The 24,936-nt window shown below is 35.7% G+C and overlaps 1 protein-coding gene across 2 annotated transcripts in view; it reads left to right on the plus strand.

The window, feature by feature from the left end:
* Positions 1 to 24,936, plus strand: part of ADGRB3 (adhesion G protein-coupled receptor B3) — an 881,695-nt gene that overhangs the window by 329,646 nt on the left and 527,113 nt on the right. For both annotated transcript variants that reach the window (XM_061427126.1, XM_061427127.1), the window contains exons 4-5: positions 14,784 to 14,894; positions 20,698 to 20,859. In XM_061427126.1, the coding sequence (XP_061283110.1) occupies positions 14,784 to 14,894; positions 20,698 to 20,859 (273 nt within the window). The remainder of the gene's footprint in view (positions 1 to 14,783; positions 14,895 to 20,697; positions 20,860 to 24,936) is intronic.

Genomic DNA, 24,936 nt, shown 5'->3' on the forward strand with positions numbered 1-24,936 from the left:
ACCAGGCTCCTCTGTCCATGGAATTCTCCAGGCGAGAGTACTGGAGTGGGGTGCCATTTTACCAGTAGACATCTCACAGGCGACAATGGATACCTGCATTCTGTGTACAAGTTATCGTCAGTGTTCACTGAGGAAAAGAGATACTCAACCTCAGGAATTCCTGGTGCTCCAGTGGTTAGGATTTGGTGCTTTTCACTTCCAGGGTCCGGGTTCAATCCCTGCCTCAGGAACTAAGATAAAAATCCTTGACCTTAAGTTTGTAGGTCTAGTAAAACCAGCATTCAAATGTGACAGCCAGATGGGTCAATGTTAGACCATTCTCTGTTAAAAGAGGTACTTGAACAGAATTAAGCAAATCTAAGAAAGGAGATCAACACAGAAACTGATACTGAGAGTTAGATTAAGTTGAGACTAATGAGAGTTAGATTAAGTTGAGACTAATAGTCAAGTCTAATTATTGAAGAATGATGTACAATAATTTGAAAATGAATATGGAAAATAATGATACATGAGTATCAAGACAGAGGAGCATGGATGACACATTAAAATTCTTGTCTTGGTTTGGGAAAGAGTACAAACACTAATTAACTATAGATATTGATAGATTTAAAGCTTTATTTAAGTACATGTGATAAAATTGGTGAACACCAATAATTTAAGGATATCTAAATAAAAACTATTACAGTGAAAATTGCTATCAATCCAAAAGAATTAAATAGGGGGAAAATGAAAAAACAAGAAAATATGCTAAGTAAAAAATTTAAGATATAAGAAATAAGTCCAGTATTATGATAAATATGATAAATTAAGATGATTTTATTTCCTACCAAAAGGAAGAGGATCAATGTGATTTTTAAAATACAGCTATACATGTTTTATGTAAGATATATGCTTAAAGCAAAATGATACTGAAGAGTAGAAAACATATGGAAAAAGACGTAGCAGACAAAGGTGTTAACAAAGCAGCAGTAACAGTATTAATATCAAGCAAAATTGGACAAGGAGAAGCACTACTCAGGTTGAAGAGAGATGTATGTTGAGAGATAGTAGACCAAAAAAAATCTAACATTTTCCCTCCCTGAACTATGAGTTGTGAAGTATTTTTGGGAGGGGAGGTGACATCAAAACTGTGTCTATGGCTCCTTCCTCTGAGAGCAACCCTTTGATGGCTGCATAAATGTAAATGTATGACCCCGTGAAAATAGAGAGGCATGCTATAATGAAGCTATATTTATGTCTTCTTGGGTAGTTTACAAAAATAAAAGCATTTAAGAGGTATAATATAACAACAGTGAATGGAATGAGGAAACAAGCATTTTCGCATAGTGCACATAAAGACTAGATCCATGTATAACAAAATCAATTAAAATTGAAAGGAAAGAAAGCTCTGGGATAATAGAAGAGAAGCCAATGAGACCACAGCATGATTTTGGACATGGTAACCTGGCTTTTGTGTCGAGTTTTCATCTCAGTGATCTCTTAATCATCCTCCATCAAATGATACGGATGAAATATTACTTAAATTCCCTTTATCTGCAGCAGTTTATGAATGAAACAATGATTTTAAAAGTTATGAATCTGACTAATGTATTTTTGACCACTTATAATGAAGCTGTCCAAGGACTGGCTAATAAATTTAATATTTATGTAAGACTTATAAGCCTTGTATATCATACTAGGAATAACTATAAAATTTTCTCTCACAAAAACAAATTCTTGTCTGTTCAGTTCATGTCTGTGTATCACCAGTGTCTAGAGTCCTGACTGGATTATAATAAGTGCAAATTTAATGTTTATTAAATGAATGAAATGTATTAGTGCTCAGAAGCCTTTGAAAACATATTGTCTTCTAAAGAAAAAAAAAAAAAATCCCTCTCCAATGAGGATGCTGGCTACAGCTTTCCAAACTGCATAATCTGAAGCCTCACATGCAAAGTAAACCTTGCTTTAGTGCTCAGACATTCATCCAGGGAGAAAGGAGAAGCCCCAACGAGACTGTGGGAGGGGTGAAATCAGGTATCCAGTCAAACCCCATACGCACCAGAGACACTTGGAGGGCTCAACAAAACCTTGTATGCACCAGGACCCAGGGACCCCATAAGAGACTGAGCCAGACCTGCCTTTGAGTGTCTCCTGTGGAGGCACAGGTCAGCAGTGGCCTGCCACAGGGACAGGGGCTCTGGCTGTAGCAGACCTGGGAGGTGTGGCGTGTGGCCTAAGTCCTCCTGGAGGAGGTTGCCATTAGCCCCACTTTAGAGTGACCAAGCAGATGACCCACAAACTGAAGAACAATTATACCAGAGAAGTTCTCACACTGTTGTGAAAGTTCTAGGGCCCACAACAGATTTCCCAACCTGGGGATCTGGCAAAGGGACTGAGAACCCCCAGGGAATTTGACTTTGAAGGCCAATGGGATTTGATTACAGAACTCCTACAGGACTGCTGCTGCTGCTGCTCAGTCGAGTCCGACTCTGTGCGACCCCATAGACGGCAGCCCAACAGGCTCCTCCATCCGTGGGGTTCTCCAGGCAAGAGTACTGGAGTGGGGTGCCATTGCCTTCTCCACGTGCAGGACTGGGGAAGCAGAATCTTGGAGGGCACAAACAAAACCTTGTGTGCACCAGGACCCAGGAGAAAGGAGCAGTGACCCCACAAGAGACTGAGCCAGACTTGCCTGTGAGCATCCAGGAGTCTGTGGCAGAGGTGTGGGTCAACAGTGGGATACTGTGGGGTCAGGGGTACTTAATACAACAGTCCTGGTCTAAGTCCTTTCGAAGGAGCTGCCATTACCACCATTACCTCTACCATAGTTTGGCCTGAGGCCAAACTACAGGAAGGGAACACAGCCCCACCCATCAACAGAAAATTGGATTAAAGATTTACTGAGCGTGGCCCTGCCCATCAGAGCAAGACCCAGATTCCCCCACAGCCAGTACCTCCTATCAGGAAGCTTCCACAAGTCTCTTATACTTATCCATCAAAGGGCAGATGAATGGAAACCACAGTTACAGAAAATTAACCAAACTGATCACTTGGATCACAGCCTTGTCTAACTCAATGAAACCATGAGCCTCACTGTATAAGGCCACCCAAGATGGATGGGTCATGGTGGAGAGTTCTGACAAAATGTGGTCCACTGGAGAAGGGAATGGCAAACCATTTAAGTATTCTTTCTTTAAGAACACTGTGGACAGTAGGAAAAGGCAAAAAGTTATCAAATGGAAAGATGAACTCCCCAGGACAGTAGGTGCCCAATATGCTACTGGAGAAGAGTGGAGAAATAGCTCCAGAAAGAAGGAAGGGGCTGAGTCAAAGCAAGAACAGAGCCCAGTTGTGGATGTGACTGAAGATGGAAGTAAAGTCTGATGCTGTAAAGAACAATATTGCATAGGAACCTGGAATGTTAGGTCCATGAGTCAAGGTAAGTTGGAGGTGGTCGAACAAGAGATGGCAAGAGTGAACATTGACACTTTAGGTATCAGTGAACTAAAACGGAGTGGAATGGGCGAATTTAATTCAGATGACCATTATATCTACTACTGTGGGCAAGAAGCCTTTAGAAGAAAAGGAGTAGCCATCATAGTCAGCAAAAGAGTCTGAAATGCAATACTTCGGTGCAATCTCCAAAACGACAGAATGATCTCTGTTTGATTCCAAGGCAACCATTCAGTATCACAGTAATCCAAGTCTATGCCCCAACTACTAATGCTGAAGAAACTGAAGGTGAAAGGTTCTATGAAGAACTAGAAGACCTTCTAGAACTAACACCAAAAAAGATGTCCTGTTCATCCTAGGGGACTGGAGTACAAAAGTAGGAAGTCAAGAGATACCTGGAAAAACTAGCAAGTTTGACCTTGGAGTACAGAATGAATCAGGGCAAAGGGTAACAGAGTTTTGCCAAGAGAACACACTGCACACAGCAAACACCTCTTCCAACAACACAAGAGATGACTCTACCATGGACATCATCAGATGGTCAATACCAAAATCAGGTTGATTATATCATTTGCAGCCAAAGATGGAGAAGCTGTACAGTCAGAAAAAACAAGACTGGAAGCCGACTTGGCTCAGATCATGAACTCCTTATTGCAAAATTCAGACTTAAATGAAGAAATTAGGGAAAACCACTGGACCAATTCAGGTATGACCTTAACCAAATCCCTTAATGATTATACAGTGGAAGTAGAAATAGATTCAAGGGATTAGATCTGATAAACAGAGTGTGCCTAAAGAACTATGGACAGAGGTTTGTGGCATTGTACAGGAGGCAGTGATCAAGACCATCCATAAGAAAAAGAAAGGCAAAAAAGCAAAACGGTTGTCTGAGGAGGCCTACAAATAGCTGTGAAAAGAAAAGAAGTGAAAGGCAAAGGACAAAAGGAACTATATACCCATTTGAATGCAGAGTTCCAAAAAATAGCAAGGAGAGAGAAGAGAGCCTTCCTCAGTGATCAATGCAAAGAAATAGAGGAAAACAATAGAATGGGAAAGACTAGAGATCACTTCAAGAAAATGAGAGATACCAAGGGAACATTTCATGTAAAGATGAGCACAAAAAAGTACAGAAATGGTATGGGGCTAACAGGAGCAGAAGATATTAAGAAGAGGTGCTAAGAATACACAGAAGAACTATAGAAAAAAGATCTTCACGACCCAGATAATCACGATGGTGTGATCACTCACCTAGAGCCAGACTTCTTTGCAAAGTCAAGTGGGCCTTAGGAAGCATCACTACGAACAAAGCTAGTGGACGTGATGGAATTCCAGTGGAGCTATTCCAAATCCTGAAAGATGATGCTATGAAAGTGCTGCACTCAATATGCCAGCAAATTTGGAAAATTCAACAGTGGTCACGGGACTGGAAAAGGTCAGTTTTCATTCCAATCACAAAGAAAGGCAATGCCAAAGAATGCTCAAACTACTGCACAATTGCACTCATCTCACAAGGTAGCAAAGTAATGCTCAAAATTCTCCAGGCCAGGCTTCAACAGTACATGAACCATGAACTTCCAGATGTTCAAGCTGGTTTTAGAAAAGGCAGAGGAACCAGAGACCAACAACCAGAGACCAGGAACCAAATTGCCAACATCTGCTGGATCATCGAAAAAGCAAGAGAGTTCCAAAGAAACATCTATTTCTGCTTTGTTGACTATGTCAAAGCCTTTGACTCTGTGGATCACAATAAACTGTGGAAAATTCTGAAAGAGATGGGAATACCAGACCACCTGACCTGCCTCTTGAGAAAACTGTATGCAGATCAAGAAGCAGCAGTTAGAACTGGACATGAAACAAAATACTGGTTCCAAATCAGGAAAGGAGTACATCAAGGCTATATATTGTCACCCTGCTTATTTAACTTATATACAGGGTACATCATGAGAAATGCTGGACTGGAAGAAGCACAAGCTGGAATCAAGATTGCTGGGAGAAATATCAATAACCTCGGATATGCAGATAATACCACCCTTATGGCATAAAGTGAAGAAGAACTAAACAGCCTCTTGATAAAAGTGAAAGGGGCAGGTGAAAAAGTTGGCTTAAAACTCAACATTCAGAAAACTAAGATCATGGCATCCAGTCCCATCCCCTCATGGCAAATAGATGAGAAACAATGGAAACAGTGACAGACTTTATCTTCTTGGGCTCCAAAATCACTGCAGATGGTGATTGCAGCCATGAAATTAAAAGATGCTTGCTTCTTGGAAGAAAATCTATGACCAACCTAGACAGCATATTAAAAAGCAGAGATACTACTTTGCCAACAATGGTCTGTCTAGTCAAGGCTATGGTTTTTCCAGTAGTCATGTATGGATGTGAGAGTTGGACCATAAAGAAAGCTGAGTGCCAAAGAATTGATGCTTTTGAACTGTGGTATTGGAGAAGACTCTTGAGAGTCCCTTGGACTGCAAGGAGATCCAACCAGTCCATCCTAAAGGAAATCAGTCCTGAATCTTCACTGGAAGAACTGATGCTGAAGCTGAAGCTTCAATACTTTGGTCACCTTATGCAAAGAACTGACTAATTAGAAAAGTCTTGCTTTTTCACAACGGGTTTGCTGCCAGGACACAGGTGTCATGAAAACCACCGTTAAACTTAAGCCAAAATGGGAAAGGAGAAGACCCACATCAACATCATTGTCATTGGGCACGTAGATTCAGGGAGGTCTACCACGACTGGCCATCATATCTACAAATGTGGCGGGATCGACAAGAGAACAATTGAAAAGTTCGAGAAGGAGGCTGCTGAGATGGGAAAGGGCTCCTTCAAATATGCCTGGGTCTTGGGCAAACTTAAAGCTGAACGTGAGCGTGGTATCACCATTGATATCTCCTGGTGGAAATTTGAGACCAGCAAGTACTATGTGACCATCATTGATGCCCCAGGACACAGAGACTTCATCAAAAACAGGATTACAGGCACATCCCAGGCTGACTGTGCTGTCCTGATTGTTGCTGCTGGTGTTGGTGAATTTGAAGCCGGTATCTCCAAGAACGGGCAGACCCATGAGCATGCCCTTCTGGCTTACACCCTGGGTGTGAAACAACTGATTGTTGGCGTTAACAAAATGGATTCCACTGAGCCACCCTATAGCCAGAAGAGATACGAGGAAATTGTTAAGGAAGTCAGCACCTACGTTAGGAAAATCGGCTACAACCCCGACACAGTAGCATCTGTGCCAGTTTCTGGCTGGAATGGTGACAACATGCTGGAGCCAAGTGCTAATATGCCATGGTTCAAGGGATGGAAAGTCACCCGTAAGGACTTACCTAATCTTTTAACTTTCAGTTGTAATGTTGAATGCACTAATTCTTTTCATGGAGTATCCTATTAAATTATTTCTTTCAGTAAATATGCATAGGGTGATATTTCTTTCAGTTAAACTATTCTGTGCTCTACTGTTACAGTGGGCTTCCCTGGTAGCTCAGCACTAAAGAACCCTCCCACAGTGCAGGAGACGCAGGAGACTTGGTGGTTGGATACCTCAGTTGGGAAGATCCCCTGGGGGAGGGAATGACAACCCACTCCAGTAACCTTCCCTGGAGAATCCTGTGGACAGACGAGCCTGGCAGGCTGTAGTCCATAGGGTGGCAAAGAGTCGGACACGACTGAAGCGACTGATCACACATGCACGTATATTGTCATAGTAAATGAGATTGAACTTCAGCAAGTTGATAAGTCCCAAATGGATATGAGCTTTAATTAAAAAATCATAAAAGGGAGGAGGGAGGAAGGTTCAGGATGGGAAACACATGTATACCTGTGGCAGATTCATTTTGATATATGGCAAAACCAATACAATATTGTAAAGTTAAATAAAATAAAATTTAAAAAAAAGAAAAACCATAAAAAAATCTTAAAGGAATTATTTTTCTTAAACATTTTAAACAAATACATAATATATAGATTATATAATATGTATAATATATAAGTATGTACATAAAGGTAGCATCTATCAAAAATATTATACTAAAATGTGTGACTTTTATAAACATAAACTTTTCTATAAAACACTTTTCCTGTAAGCTTTTGGAGCATTGAAATGCACTCTAATTGCCGATGATTTGGACCCCAAAGATGTACTCAGCCTGCAGTAAGCTGGGGCTGGCCAGCGTTCTGTGTGTCCTTCTGGTTCTTATCTAATGGGGGTACCCCATCTATCTGCTCCTCTACCCTTAGGAGCTGCCAGAAACCTGTCCGTCGAACCTGACCCTCTGCCCAATCACAGATGGTTGTATGTGGACAATTGCAGCCACTCTTCATAGTTTATGCTGCCTCTAATTCTTTTTCCCTACAGTCTGCTCTCCATTCTTCAGTTACCATAATCTACCTAAATGCAAATCAAACCATGATTTCTCACTCATTGCCTCTAAAATCCTACAAGAGTTTCTCATTTTATTAGATAGAGATACTTTCCAGGGTTCTTCATAAGGCCCGAAAAAGGCTTTCTGTGTGCCTGATTCCCTGTCATGTCAGAGAGGTTGGCAGAAAGCCAGTCAGCCCTGTTATTGTTAGGAAAATACAGAAATGGTTCATCCAGGGACAGCCCAGTTCACTTTCTTTTCATTCAGATTCCCTAAGATCTTATTGGGTCACATTAGCAATAAGATTCATTTTACAGTATGAGGGGTTTAGTTCCCTACAAAGGTGCTGGAACTCACAGCATAGCATCTTATTTTGCCACTGCTGTGCTAAAATGTTAAATTCTGATGCAGGTCAACAAGAAGAGATGAATACTACTAGTTTGATATTGGAAGTAGAATTGCTTTTATTATTTATGTGTTTCTATATTTATTTTAAGCCTTACTATGGCTCAGATGGTAAAGAGTCTCCCTGCAATGCGGGAGACCCGGGTTCTATCCCTGGATCGGGAAGATCCCACTGGAGAGGGAAATGGCAGTCCACTCCAGGATTCTTGCCTGGAAAACCCTGTGGATGGAGGAGCCTGGCAGGCTACAGTCAATGGAGTCACAAAGAGTCAAACAGCTGAGCAACTAACACAAACACTATATTTATTTTACTCATCTCCAACAAATAAAGTATTTTTCAAGCAAATCACTCCTGATAGTTTATAAAAATTCAACTTATCTTAGAAAGAGATGAGATCATAAAATGCAATTGGATAATATATACTAACTAAATATTAACAAATAATTCCGACATTGATGATTTCTTACATGGAATGGTGTACCCAATTTACTAACATTTCCCAGAAGTCAGAGTTAGTATAAAAATAATGATGCAAAGGTTTATACCCCAAATGTCCTGGACTCATTCTAGATAAGATGCTTTATAATATAATTTTTGAATACATGTTTGAGAAGAGATTTAAAAAATCTATTATTATATGTAATTATTTTTCAAAGCTTGTATTTGGAAATACAGTAAATTAAAATATATCATTGTTGTCTAAGAGTATCGATACTAAATATATTTGACAATTGTTTCTATAAAATAGTTTGGGTTTTGTAATTTAAAAACTTAAAACACCTGATCATTTTTAGTTTTTCTATGGACATACTAACAGCATACCCTTTGATTATACTATCTTTTGTCCAATTTAGAAGTGCTGTAAAATCACCCATTTACTTAACAGAGAAATGGCCAATGTTGAAAAGTATCATTTCTGTGGTAGTATTTTCAAAAGCAAGATTCTATTTTTATAATAAACAGCATCTTGGTTCCTATAACCAAGTATCTGATTATGGCAATGAAACCAAGAAGTAATTTGAAGGAAAGGATATCAAGTAATCTTTTAATTTTTAATAATGGATTGCTCAGATTTCTAGTGTTTCTTAATAGAAATTAATTTATTTTAGACATTAGCATTAATTTTGTGATCCTCTAAAAATGTATTTTACTTAAATATTTCCTGATATTTATTATGTAATGGTCATTCTTGAATTAATTCTTTGGAAATTGTCATTTATTCACTTAGTCTATTCCTGTTTAGTTCTTTGGGAAAATTAAAGTATTAGTATGTTTAAAATTGGGGCTTCCCTGATGACTCAGTGATGACTGAGTGATGACTCACTGACTCAGTGATGACTCCTGCAGTGTAGGAGAGGCAGGAGATATGGATTCAATCCTTGGGTCAGAAAGATCCCCTGGAGGAGGAAGTAGCAATCCACAGGAGTATTCTTACCTGAAAAATCCTATTGTCAGAGGACCCTGACGGGCTATGCAGTCCAAGGGTTGCACACAATAGGACTCGACTGAGTGACTGAACAACAACATTTATAACTAACAGTAAAAGGTTTTTCGTAACCAGTGTCCTTTAGAATTTCAACTAATGATGCCTAATCTTAAAATTCCTTGTTTCCAATGGTTCATGTAAGTTCTAGAAATGTCTTTGATGATACAGACTACAAAAGATAATAGTCTTTTCCTCAATCATCTATTTGTTTCCATAAATCACCTGTTTGTACAAGCACTCAACAAATACTTGGTGAGGGAGAGAATTCAATTTTTAAGTCTAATTACATTAAATGTTTTTAAAAAAAATCTCAGAAAAGAGAAGGATATTATAATGACTGATAATCTGGCTCCTTGTCACTACCTAGAGAACTCCAAGCAATCTTATGCACACAAAAGAATTTGCATGAAAAAGAACTGTTCCAACTCTATTTCCAATAAGTGTAAAAATAATAAATTTAATAACATGTAAGTGTAGCTAATGACTTCAATTAAGATAAGTAATTTATGTACTTGAAAGGCTCAGGCCATGTTTAGTGGCTTTTCTTGGGTGTGAAAGTATCAGAGACTATTTCTTACTTATCTTTGTAATTTTAATACTTAACATAGTAAATAATTGACAAAAATTAAGTGGTATTTTAAAACATTAAGCTTTGTTTTAGGACACTGAGATTTAAATCCTAAATAAAATAGTACTTTAATTATTTTCATAACTTGAGTATATTTATACATTAAAATATATAGTAAATGCTGTTGACAGAAGAAATGTTGACCGTCATAATCATGCATACCTAACATTTAAGTACTTTATAAGAATTTTATTTTTTACCCATTGAACTGTTCACCAAAGAATATTAGAGAAATGATTTTCAGCATCTAAAAATTTGCATTTTGAAGAAGCAATTCATAGAATAAAATTTATTTATAGAATAAATATTGAACCCTAGCTATGCAAAGCAGGAGGTGATTTTAAATCTCATAAGGTGTACTTCCTTCTCATAGAAGTTTATAATCTAGTTGGGGGAATAAGGCACCTAATCTAATAATTGAAAATCCATTATTGACATAAAACAGACAGAAGTTAAGGCATACGGAAGCTGATGCTGATTGGTTGGTTAGTTCATGGTGGTGGTGCCATTGGGGGTGGGACTTGCAGTGGCTTTGTTGCAGGCATGCCTGGAGAAAAAGATGTTTCAGGTGAGGAAATTAAGAGAAAGGGTGTATTGGCCTGACCATTTCCATGACCAAAAGTCGTGCAATGGAGCTGTAGCATAAAAGTACAGCATAACTTTGAGAGTTTCTTGAGAAGCAGTAGTGAGCTAGAATAGTTTCTGTGGAAAGGTGAGCGAAAGCTATCTGACAATGTGAAGTTAATATTTATATTGCAAGCTAGATGGCAGTAACAACTGTTATCAAATAATCCGATGTTCTACTTGTCCATACATTGAAGAATAAACACATGGTAAAATAATGAATTATGTGTGTGTGTTAACTTATTGATGATTTCACTTTATTATAACCCTTGATTTCCAGAAAAAAATTCATAACTGAAAATTGAACACCAAGAGTCAGTTTACAAGTGTATTTGTTTCTTAGTCATCTACTTATAAGTCCTGGGTGGGGGAATAAAAGACATAAAACTATATTTAAAGCAACAAATTTGTATCTAACTTCCAGAGGCTACTGCTTTTTTTTGAAGTGCAGCGAAAGAGTTTGTATGAGAAAATGTGCCTAAACATGGAAGCCATATGAGTTTTATACATGAACACAGTTGTTTATTGACCCCTTCATTGATAGTATCAGTATAAAGATATAGGAAATAACCCTGTATTTTCATAAGCCATATACCATATGTATATACACAATATTATGCTATACATGACTTCATCTGATTCCATAACTTGCTTTTCATTGCTTTCACCAAAGCAGATCATCTTTTTATTTGGCTATGCTATTTTCTCATGTAACTAATGTAGTATATGATCTTTGAATCATTTGAATATGGATCAACAATCATGAAGAACTTACTTATTCAGAAAGTATAACACTCTAAAGGTTTACCTTCTCTCATACTCACCAAGTAAGAGAATAATAGCAAACATAATAGTTTGTTATTTTTAAAGTTTGGATGATTTAATTGGCCTTTATTTTCATAAGAAGTCAAGAAGATAATATCATCTTGAAAGAGAATACCGATATTTGAAAGTATCCCATTGTGAGATATGGATGGAGCCATAACGTTTGTTGTTAAACCTCACCATTGATAATAACACTTAAACAAAGATGTTTATTTTTTTCCAAACACTTGGCACATAAACATTAGCAAGAGAAAGTCATTTAATTAGATAAGAGTTTACATATGTCACTTACAAATTGGGATTATTTTAGGTCTGAAACAGTCAGTCTAGAACATTAAAAAAAATACCACCATAGTGTTGCTTTTCCATCTGAGAAAAATAAATAAATGGCTAACATGTCATCTGTCTTATAAGGAATTTGGTTACATCAATACTTCTTAATAGTTTTAATTTTTAAAGTAATTTTAGATAAATTGTTTTGATGGCAATAATAAAAATTTCATTTAAAGTTTTGGTTGTATAAAAATTATGTAATAATGTCCATATATGATTGAAGACTTTTTTAAATACTATGACCCATGATAAGGCATCAGCACTAATATTTTATAACATTGGTGATTAATAAGTAGAAGTGACTAGATTGAAGAATATAGAAATCTAATTTGTAATATAAATATATTCAGGAGACTTCAATTACATTCCAGCTAATAATATGACATATTCACTGAAATAACTAATGCCTATTTTAAAAAAATAAGTAAACTCATGTTTAAACTTCAGAATTATTAAAAATTGAATATGATACTTTTAAAATGATCTCAGCAGTGTCAGCTTATATCCTCAGACTCCTAAATTTCAGCATCATTGTCCCTGTACAGTAAACTGTTTTTCCTTAGAAAACAAATTGCAGGCTATTATCATACTGCCACTGAGTTGAAGAATTGCCTTTTCTAAAGCAGGTAATAAAGTTACCTAGTAGTTAGGATGTTGTAGGCATGGGATAATTTCTTTCGCTGTCCTTCACTCTCCGGGTGCCCAAACTGCCTTAGTCTAGGTGTCCGAGCCTCCAGATTATTTTCGTGAGCCTGTACTCTGATTCAGATGCCCTAAGTGAAAGACACAGACACATACACAATTTAAATGATAAATTCAAGGGGACAGAAGGTAAAGCATACTGTTAATAAAAATTACGACTCCATTTCCTTTGCTATTTCAGATCCAGAGAAATTTCAGTTATATATAATATTTTAAAATATTGGGTAGTGCATGAATCTAGATATAAATTTTCAAAGTAGTCACTTTCCAAAATCATTAAATGATATGTGATTAGATGCTTCTTATTAGTAGAATGAAGCATGATTTAGGCAGAACCTACAGTGCACATAAACAAATGCACTGAAAGGTCGTTGGCAGCAATGGGAAACAGTGATGGATTTTACAAGATTAAACCAACTGACATTTTATGAAAATTTCAGTTTCCTGCCTTGGATTCTATCTAAACTGACAAAAACACACATTTAAATTTCCCAAATTTCTCATGGGATGTTCACTTGTGTAGAGTGTCTGGCAAGGATTTCTGATAAATCAATCTGTCAGGTGCCATACTTTTAATATTTATGAGGAAAGCTGCCAGGCTGGACAAAACACATGCTAATGTTTTCTCTTCACACAAAAGATCAGAGCTGTGCATACAAAAATGCACTGCTTAATTGCACAAAGTACACCGTAGTATTTTAGCAGAAGATTATTTAAAGATGGATGGGAAAAGCCAAAACAATAAGCTGGTGAAATTACCCATTCCTAAATGTTGAGATTATTAGTTCTAGCAATAGAGCTGCACAATCATTAGAACGTATTTTACCCAATCATCTGTGTCATGTAGAAAAGACCTGGTCTTAAAGGCCCAGCAATTTTCTTGTAACATTGAGCACCACTGACCTCTGGCCCTCAGCAATGCCCTCCCAACACCTGCACTCCGGTGAGCCAGAACAAAACATGCCATTCATGAGGCTTTGTTTTTATTAAAATTATTTTTAGTGGCTCAGCGGTAAAGAATCTGCCTGCCAGTGCAGGAGACGCCAGTTCAATCCCTGGGTCAGGAAGATCCCACGGTGGGGGGAAATAGCAACCCACTCCAGTATTCTTGACTGGGAATATCCCATGGACAGAGGAGCCTGGAAGGCTACAAAAATTATTTTATAGTAGCAGTGAAAAGTATGGAACTCTTACAGAGTTCTAAGCGTATAGATTAAAAATATATATTATGTGGAATCTATTCTTTTGTTCAGCTTATTTTTTTCTCTCCCCCATCTGTCTCTGAGTTATGCCCAGATTTTTCTTCCTTTCTTAGGAGGTATACATTGAAAGGATTAAATGAAAAAACCTGGAGTCATTCTCATTCTTAAACATAACATTTAAAAGTGCTTAGAAAAGAGATGAAGAATTATGTGGGGACAAGGCAGGAGAAGATGAGAATTATTTAAGCTACCATTTTCTATAAGCTTTGGAGGACACCAAGGTCAACTTCATCTTTGGAAAAACAGTTCATCAAGTGAATGTTTGCCGTAGGTGAGCTAGGTTACAGGATTACTCACTCCACAAGAAAGTGCTGAAAAAACCTGTGGGCGTGATCACTCTTCGGCAAAGCAGCAACCGCTTTGCAGTCAGGATTCTCTGAAGAACAAGTTAGCACTGTGGTTGTATTTTTTCTGATGCATTGCTTCAAAACATGATCAGACAAGAATACACTACTTCTGTTAATTAAGCTGACTTAAAACCCGGTGTTTCATTTCACTGACTGTTATTATTGTCTCTTGAAATCTTGCTCTTGTTTATAGATTTTTTTTGACTGGAGTTTAGAAATATTCCAAGCAGATGAGCCTAGAAAATTTAGAATCATGGAATGAATCAGTAACTTCTAGATCTGTGTAGGAACATATTGCATGAGACAGTGATGTGATTTGTGAGAAATGTCTACACACGAGCTTTCATATACCTTTATTCTGTCTTTAGAATTTGGAATGATGGGAGATCATACAATTAAAAGTCAGCGACCTCGATCTGTTCATGAAAAAAGGGTCCCTCAGGAACAAGCTGATGCTGCTAAATTTATGGCACAAACTGGTAATACGTTAGTTACATTTTTCTATTTATTGTTGTTAATTTAATGAAACCACTGCATGTTTTCATAATCTTTTGCTGCACATTTGTCAGTTTTTGGAGCTGATATTTTTTTTGAGCCATTTTTTTTTTTTTTGTCACCAGTTAAAGTCCATAAATGAAGTAGCTGTGAATTGAAAGTGCACAAAAATGTATAAGATTTATTTTGCTTTCAGCGTGAGACATTTAGGATTTACATATTATTACTTATGTTAATTAACTAATTAAAATGTATTATTAAACTTTTACAGAAAGTCAACAAAGTTATTTCATCAACAAATGATTATTTTGACTTTTCAGAATTAAAACTTGAAGTAGGACTTTAGATGATGAGATTTAATGTTTAATATGTTTAATATTTTTTTCAAATGTCTTGCATCATCTAACTATTAATTGATTGTTAAAATGTATAGCAATTAGAAATTTTTTTAGAATTTAATATTTTTAATTTGAAGAGTTTTCTTATATGAGCTAAATAATAAAAAGTTGACAGTCTTTATTGATAGCTGTAAAACACTCCTAGTAATTTAATATCAATAGAATAACTTTTTTGGTTTATAACATTTTAATTTTAAATAAATCAGATTATTCTTAAATACATCCCCTCCAAATATAGATACATTCCTCTTTTGGCTCATCATAATAAGTGGGCTATAGTTCCACCTCTTTGTACTGCATGTAGAATGTTCTTAGATGAAAATATGACTAAACTGTATTGTGACTATTTTCAGCCATCACTTTTATTTCAGGAAATTGCAAACTAACAGTTTTATCTATGTCTTCACAAAGTCTTATATGTCCCAATCTAGACGATGTGTTTTACTATTTTTACAGAAGTTTCAAGTACATGATCAACTTTTGACATAACATTCAGAGAAATTTTGATGAAATTCTCTTGAAAAATGAATATGTCCTTTAGTTCATATATTCTTCAGATAATATTTATTCAGAACACTGGATTTGTATCTACAGCTTAAAAACTGCAAATATTCTTAATGAATTGTGCTCTTAGTAATGAGTTAGTAGTCGTAGACTTGAATATATTAGTGGCAAATAGGTCAATGAATTCTCAGAACAGAAAGAACATTTAGAATAAATTCTACAATTAAGAACATATTTTTAGCTTTGTAAAACTACATGTTACAGCCAAATCCAGAAATGAAGAAAGCTTGCTTATCTGGATTGCTTTTTGTGCAGCTTCTTGTTTAAGAAGAGCTTATTTATGTTTTTACTGTTTGATTGTGCGAAAGCAAAAGTGCATGACTAGGTTTTGGCAAATTTTCAAATTTCTAAATGTATTTTTCTCCCTTACAGGGATCAAAAATTCAACTACTGACCAGAGATTAGGGAGTGTTTGTCTCTAAATAAAGCATAGAGCATGGGCTGACTACTCAGCCTTCTAAGATTAGAGGTGTCTTGACTTTTTGCAAAAGAAGTGGCAGACACTGGCTTACTAAAATTCCTAAAACTATGGTCACTTATTAATAAAATGAAGAACCATAGTTTTAATTTTCCAAGAATGTAGCACAAGTTTTTTATATAAACTTAATTTTTGGATTTGCCTGACACATACCAAGAGAATTCAGAGTTTTCAGCCAAAAACCTTTTTGCAAAGTCAAATCACAAGGAACATTATGTTTTCTTAGTGATTTATTACTAATTTCTGTTTTAATTTACTCATTATTTTCCAAGCATTGTTTTGTATCTACTATATAGTAACACATGATTTGGTAAAATAGATGAAATGCTTATTAAATAGATACATGAAGAGCTTTAAAACTGTTTCTCCATGCTGTGAACAATAAGTTGGACATGTCAATAAACTTCAGAATTAAACTTCTGAAAATATTGATGGAATGCTTGATTTGATAGCTAGTATATATTTCTAATTTCATTTTAATCCAAAGATAAGCAACTATAAATACAGGTATAAGACTGATTTTAAGTTTAAATTACTATAATACTGATAAAAGACTAGAAAACTGCATTATTAGTTTTTAAAATGCATAATTTGACACTCACAGTTGTAAAGCTAAATGGAGAGGGTTTTTTCCCCTTAAATATTTTTTGAGTTATACTTTCTCTAGATGTTTAGGTAGTTGGAATAAATACAGCTGAGTATCACACAATAAAATTTTATGAAAGTTAACTTTTATTTATAAAACATCTATTTCACCAAATAAAACTTTTCTATTTATAAAACAAAATAAATGAGTGTTACATATAAACAATGATAATCATTTGCTAACATTAATTTAAAAACAAAGAATAATAAAATAGATGTAAAGCTGAATAATAAAATACAATATATTTGTATATTAGTCCTGAGGGAAAACAAAGCAGCAGCTATCAGACCTTAAAATTTAAGAATTCCTTTCAAAATGAGTAACCTGGCCTCTTCAACCAGTCTGATCAGTCAACCCTTTTTATGAAATAATAATTAAGTGGCAATTTTTTTAGAAGAGTAATATTTAGTAAGGTTGTATTACTTTATCAAACTAACTCGATCATTTTAGTCAATTAGGTACTTGAGATAGGTTAGTTTGGGCATACATGTACAATGTTCGAATGAAATGAAATGCTGTGATAAGATATATAGACATCTAAATTAAATGCCAACAAAATGGCTTAAGCCATTTTAATTATACTCACTGATGCTTTTTTAACGTCATAGTTATAAAATGATGTTATAAAAATGTTTAGGAAACTAGTCTTTTATTCCAGTGGAGAAAATAGAATACATTAATACGTTGCATGTTATTTAAGACAGAAAAATAAAATTGTAAATATATTTCTAATTTCATAATTTTTACATACTAGCAACATTTTATATTAATCTTTTGTTTATAGCTTAAAATGCACTCATACATTATCTCATTTAACTCTCACAAATAGGTTTTGAGGTAGATATGTTACACATCTGACTGAGAGATTCAGAAAAATAAAGTAACTTTCTCCAGGTCTCAGAGCTAATATGCATTAGATTTCCATCAAACACAGGTCTTCTGACTCTACGTGCAGTGCTTTCTAGTTTCCTTTCATGTTTTATGTCAGAATAAAGGGCCTTAAAAGTTCCGTAGATACTGAATCCTTCTACACCATGTGTAATGTGCCTTCAGTTACAAGTTAAGGAACCAAATTATAGTAGTTTGTGCTCTCTCCAAAGACACATATATTAAAAAGAGTACACATTGTGTTATACTTTACTATTTTAATATCAGTGCATGTTTTATAAAATAATTTTGCTGGAAAGTGTTTCTCACAAAGCCCCAAGACTAGAACAGCCTTCATGCCCTTCTGGGATGAGGCCATGGGCAGAATGGAAAATGTAAGTACTGCATGGAAGTATTACTTGAAATTATAGATGGAGATATAACAAGGTCATTTTTATAGGCTGACCAATATTTTAATGGCAAGGTTTGATTAGTAATTTGAAAGCCCATATATATGTTATCCATTTATTTATTTTGGTTTCGATCAGCAAAAGGAACCATCAGTTTGAGAGAGTGAATTAGCCAATTCTGAAGAATAATTATCAGTCCCTCCAACCTAGGCATCACTGTCTAGCTTTTTCAACAACATTGTAGCTTCATACATACAGAAGCAACCTAAATTTTCAAATATTTGTACAAAAATGCACTTAAAAGTAGTTTGTGATCCTGATTCATTGCTCACTTAAATTAAAACATTTTTTCCTGCCATCATAACAATGCAATGCTTTTGTGGAAAAATAGAACTAATTGTATTCATAACTTTTATCATTTACTTATTATAGAATTCACAATGTTCAAAGTTTTCTGGCTTTTAATTAATAATATTCAACCATGATATTTCTACTTCACTTAGTCTTATCATAAACACCAGTTCAACTATCACAAGAAAAAAAAATTTCATTATATTTTCCCCAAATTTAAGTTTAAATTTTGATTACTATATACATATATATGCATGTATATATACATGTGTAGATATTTTTAACCATTGTTATATTATTTGGTTTCTAAAATAATGATTTTCAACCTTGATAGAGTATTATTTAATGTAAATGCATAAACTATTAGTCATAGCTTTAAATATTATTCAAATGTCATTCAATAACATTTTATGGACTAGAATATATAAATTGGTAGAGGCAAAAAATACTGGAATAATCAAGGGTGGTGATTAGAGTTTGACCAAGACAAACATTGATCACAACACTGAAAAGATGTCCTACTTAATATAAACTGTCATCCCAGTTACCACTGTACCCTATGACATACATCCAGTTATAAATGCATTCTATTATTTATACCTCGGGTGCATAATGCAGAGCAATATAAGAACAAATGTTTCTCCTACATACAAAGTGTGGGTGGTGGACCCATGCTTGTCTGTGACCTAATTGTCCTGGGCCTTGAGATAAGAAGCTTACAACAGAATGTAACTAGAACTACTTTATCAAATGCGCATTTTATTTCAGCTGATTCTCTTTTTCTTGGAAAAAATAACTTCTCAGTGAAGAAATCAGAACATTGAGTTACATTCTGATCCAATCTCCTTCTGTCCTAGAGTCCCCGCCTGTGGATCAGCTGCTTTGAGTTACACTGCAAATCATTTCTAAGTCATTTACTAACCTTTCCACAGAAGGTGGACACATGGATTATCACATTCTATCCTTTGAATTCTATTCCCAAGGCAAATTCTAAGTGAAACCTATAAAATATAAATTGCTCCTTGGTTTATATAATCAGTGATACAAAGCTTTCAGAAACACTTTGCCAAATGATGGAAAAGTACTGTTCAACAAAGTCTAAATTTAACTAGTATCTTCCAGTAGGTAAATGGCCTGACTTTGTATTTGGAGAAAAGCAACTACAACTTTTCCAACCAGTTTTCAAAAATCTATTCTGAACACCATGACCAGAATATAATTATCAATAGGAGCTCTTGGGATTGTCTTAGAAATTCTTGATTTTACATCTCCTTGGGACGTGACTTTGGATAATAATAGAAGGGAGACATAGTTTCAGGGTGATACCTACTCCAAGAAAATTAATGAATTCAGACATTCAATGACTTTTAAAACCCTAGTTTTTAGTAAAAACTAGTTCCAGGTTAAATTAACAGAAATCATAGAGAAATTTTCCTTTATTTCAATTAAAATTCATTTTGAGGAAAATTGTGAGCAGAACATTTTAAAACAAATTATCACAAATGAATAACTGTTATAGGATGAAAAACTAGGAATTGAACTAGGAATAAATTATAGATAAGTGTCAATGTTCAACACAATAAAAATTAGATACGCCCAAACTCCCAGGGCCCTACCTAATTCAGCATTAGAAAGGAGATTATGCAACAAAGAATTGGGGAAGGATGCATCAATATATGCCTGCTCATCAAAGCCAGAGTAAGTTTAGCGATGCATTTTGCTTTCTCTTCCAAGCAAGTACAGAGCCTTAGACTGGTTTGAAAAGAATCGCTCCAACAATCATTCATTCCTTGTTAAAAAATACTGACTGGTCCATTCATAGCATCCATGGCCCAGTGGATTTGTGAAGCAGAGTCTTGCTAACAAGGTTATAGCTAACGTGAACCTTGCATCAGTGTCATAGGATCTCTATTTACATTTCTTTTTCTCTGAAATGGTTTTGTATGGCTTTGATGTACTGTCATGTTTTTACATTGAAATTATCCTTGCATGTCATAATGTCACTGTGGTATAATGCTTACTAGATGAATATTCAAGACGGTATTTCATGTTTGTTTGTTGTCTTGCTCACAGGTGAATCTGGCGTGGAAGAGTGGTCCCAGTGGAGCACATGCTCAGTTACTTGTGGTCAGGGGTCGCAGGTGCGAACCAGAACTTGTGTATCACCTTACGGGACACACTGCAGCGGCCCATTAAGAGAATCAAGGGTTTGCAATAACACTGCCCTCTGTCCAGGTAGTGTTAGCAGCAACTACAACTGTGGATGTTATTGAATTGTGTCATGCTACGCATTTGGAACAATGTGTTATTTTCATATGAACTGGGTATAGACATTTTAATAAGAGTGAATAAGTGTAATTTGTTTTCAGCTGTGAAATTTTATTATGTATGTGCTGCTTTCTGCTTTCAGAGCAGTCAAGCAATTATATAAGTGACTCCCTACCCACTTGAAACTATAAGCTTGATATTTCTGTATCTGTTTCTCATGGTATTTAAGGTTCAAAGTCTTATTTTAAAAGGTGAAAAAGTCCAATTGAATGTTGGATGAACAGTGAAATTTGCCAGCATCCTGGAATGTGATCAGTAGGCACTGTTTAGGCAGTGGTTAATGCAGCAATACAATCTTTAAGGGAGTCAGCTATTTTCCTACCACTTATTTAACCCATCAGAAAAAAAGTGCCCCTGGCCAAAGGACTTTCTGTTAGTTTATTTCATTCAAGTGACTGCCCTCATCAAAGCCATCCTCTGCTTTGTAAACTTAAAGTCACTAATGGAAAAAGATGGTCTTCTTTATAGCATAATAGCTTACCCACTTAGGATCCGATTTTTCCATGTTGCTTAATTTTTTGGCAGGCAGTGCATATATGCATATTATGAGCATTTCTTCTTCTCAGAACTCTGACTTTCCTGTAAAATGAGTACCAACAGGATTCTTTCAAGAAGTCCATGTGAATCTCCAGGTTTATACTTATGCTCAGCCATCTGACGGATGGGTGATGCAAACTCATTATTCCCTGCAGTTGACAATGGACTTGCATTCACAGCCCATCTAGATCCTCTGGAGTGAGATGGGCACAAGGAAAGGGCTGGGCACTGCGCTGCCTTTCATCTGGTGAAGTGTGCTTAAGGCTTCTGGAGAGTTCCACTTCCAGAGAAGGCTGATTCTACAGTTGCTAAAAGCAAAAGTACAAAGTGGGTGGCCCAGGGCAGGGATAGTCCGGATTTCCCAGAAGGGGCAAGGGCAACCCATTCAAAAACAAGTTGGAGGAGGAGTTATTTAATAGGGACAGAGTTTTGATTTGCAGAATGAAAATTTTCTGGAGACTTGTTTCCCAACAATATGGATATACTTAATACTGCTGAATTGTATACTTAGAAAGGATCCGAAGATAAATTTTCCATTTGGTATATTTTTATCACAATAAAAAGAAAGACACACTGGTAAAAATAAAAAGGGAAGAAAGTGGTGAGCAGTCCTGAAGAAGGAATGCTTTGGTGAGCTGGGAGATCCCTTTGTCAGGGGCTTGGAAGGCACATAGCAGTAGAATTAAAAAATAAACAGTGGGACTTCCCTGGCGATCCAGTGGTTAAGACTCCACATTTCCATTGCAGGGGCCAGTGGATTTGATGCCTGGTCACCAAACTAAAATCCCACAGGCCCCACTATGCAGCCAAAATCAAAAAGTAAAAAATAACTAAATAAACAGAGCAGAACAACAGGAAAAAGAATAGATATATACATAACACACATATATAACTGAATCACTTTGCTGTACACCTGAAACACTGTAAATCAACTCTACTTCAATTAAAAAAAAAGATAAACAGGGCAGAAATCTATGAGGAATGGAAGGTAGAATTAGCAGGAAAAGAGCAATAAATCCACTAAAAACAAGAAAAGTCAATGAGCATCAGAGAGAATCAGACTAGATGAGAAGGAACATCAAATGAAAATTATAAAGTGAGGGAAAAATGCTTAAGGAAGTTGTGGATGGGGAAGACAAAAAAAAAAAAAAAAGACAAAAACAGGAGTCACAGAGCAAAGTGGACTCTAATACACATTAGGCAAGAGCAGAAAAGCAAATAGTAAGGAGATGGGCATTTTAGGAATTATAACATTTCTAAATTTTGTAGGTAAAAGGAGCTCATGAAAAATGCTAGTGGATTTCTGCTGAGTGTGTGTTAAGTGCACAGTGCACTGTCTGGACTAGTACTTAAATCCGGCCTCTACTTAACAGTGTTTACATTAAGGGCTCTGTACTGGACAAGGAGAGAACTGTCAAGAGAAATTTAGGTTGTACTTGACCTATACACTTACCTTGTCAGCATCCTTTTGAAGAGTCAAGATCCTTTCAATGTACAGGAATAAAATCTAATGGCTAACAGATCCCTAAGTGCAGGTCTGAGTGGGGCTGAGGAGTTCCCCACAGTTCTCTGTTCAGAGCTTACTTTCCAGATACTAGCCGTAAACACTCACCTGGTTGGCAAATGAAAACCTTCATCTTCCTACCAGACGGTGTTGATTCACCCCTCCCTGGGCATGGAGACCATCTGTTGTGGGACCAGCATGTTCTCCCTTTCACTCTGTGTCTCAGGTCCAGAAAACAATAATATTCTATGATGGTCAAGTTTGTCCTCATTTTCTTAAACCTCCTACCGTGATGCCTACTGAAGAAGTACATGCTAATTATTGGTTCCTCTTCACCTCCACATACATAGAGGTTTGTCTGTCTAAATAGTAAGGATGATAAGAAATCTGTATCTTTTAATCATCTAACCACTGTTATAGTTCTGATATTGAATCAAAGATCTTGACAAGAGTTTTGTTGATTTCCTTTTAATTTTCCAAACATGAAGAATAACTTAGCAACTTTATTATTTTTTGAATGTGCAATAATTATCCCACTACAGGAAACTGTGATACATTTCAGATGGTGATTGTGCTTGTTTGAAATATTTTGTGTTCAACATTTTGTTCACTTATTTGCCATGCTGGTAAATATGTATGTTGTTATACAACATACAATGAAAACACTAAAAAAAAAAAAAAAAGATGAATTTAAAATCTGAGATAGTACTTGGAATAGTGTAAATATTTTTTTTCTGAAATAATAGCTTATTCCCAAGAAGAAAGTTACCTCAGAAATAAATAACCTACTTGTCACACTGTGTATAAAGAAGTGCATTTGCCATTTAGTTAATGAAAATGACACAAGGAAAAATTGAATGTTAAATGTCACTTTTCACAAAATGTATGGAATGATAGAACTAGAGCTTATATTTATTTGTGCTATTAAAGGTTAATCAATAGTGTTATATATTAGTTACCATTCACCCATATTATTCACATTTAAAGAGTTTTTTAAAATTAAACTGCATAATAATATGTTATTTCTAATATGAATCCTAAAATATCCAGCCTTTTACAAAATTTTTGCCTTGACATCATAGTTTCTTAGAAACTTTTATTGCTTAGGGAAGAAAATGCTAGAGATAAACAGAAAGTAAATTGAGAAAATTAGAGAGCTGTGTGAGATTGTGTATTTACTGACCTGGTTTTGGCAACCCACTCCAATTTCTTGACTGGAAAATCCCAAGGATGGAGGAGCCTGGTCGGCTACAGTCCATGAGGTAGCAAAGAGTCAAATATGACTGGGCAACTTTCTTTCTTTTTTCTGACTTACAGTTTTATGATCTCTTCCAGGGTTTCTGAAACCTTGGTACTATCAACATTTTGATGTGGATAAATCTTTATTGTGGGGAGCTGGCCTGAAGGTGCAGGGATGTCTGGCAGCATCCCTGACGCCTACACTTCAGATGCCAGGAGACTTCCTTCTTCCCCTGAGGCTGTGACAACCAAATATGTCTCTGATGTTCCCAGATGTTCCCTGGGGAGGCAATGTTGCCGCTGGTTGAGAACTACTAATCTACTCTATATGTACTACAGTATTTTAGAATAAATGTTTATTTAGGCTAAGGAGTGGTTTTGAATTTTTTTTTAAGGTCATAGTTTTCATATCCATTTATTTTCTTAAGAAAAAAAAAGAAAACTTTCACTTAGCAGAGTTATCTTATACATCCCAATCTAAATTACAACATAATTTGTATACTTATTTCAAAATCTGGTAGTAATATAATTTGCATATTGTATATTCTTCATTTCATCTCTAGATAGAATAGAGATGAAATAGAAATATTACAGCTGGTATCTAAAGAGGAAACTATAAAAATAGATTGATTTGATTTGCATCTAGGCATATTTTTCAAATGCACTAGATCACTTTTCATACTTTTCTAAAAAGAAAAGTTTAT

This window comes from Bos javanicus, chromosome 9 (genome assembly GCF_032452875.1).
Source record: "Bos javanicus breed banteng chromosome 9, ARS-OSU_banteng_1.0, whole genome shotgun sequence".
Lineage (NCBI taxonomy): Eukaryota > Metazoa > Chordata > Mammalia > Artiodactyla > Bovidae > Bos > Bos javanicus.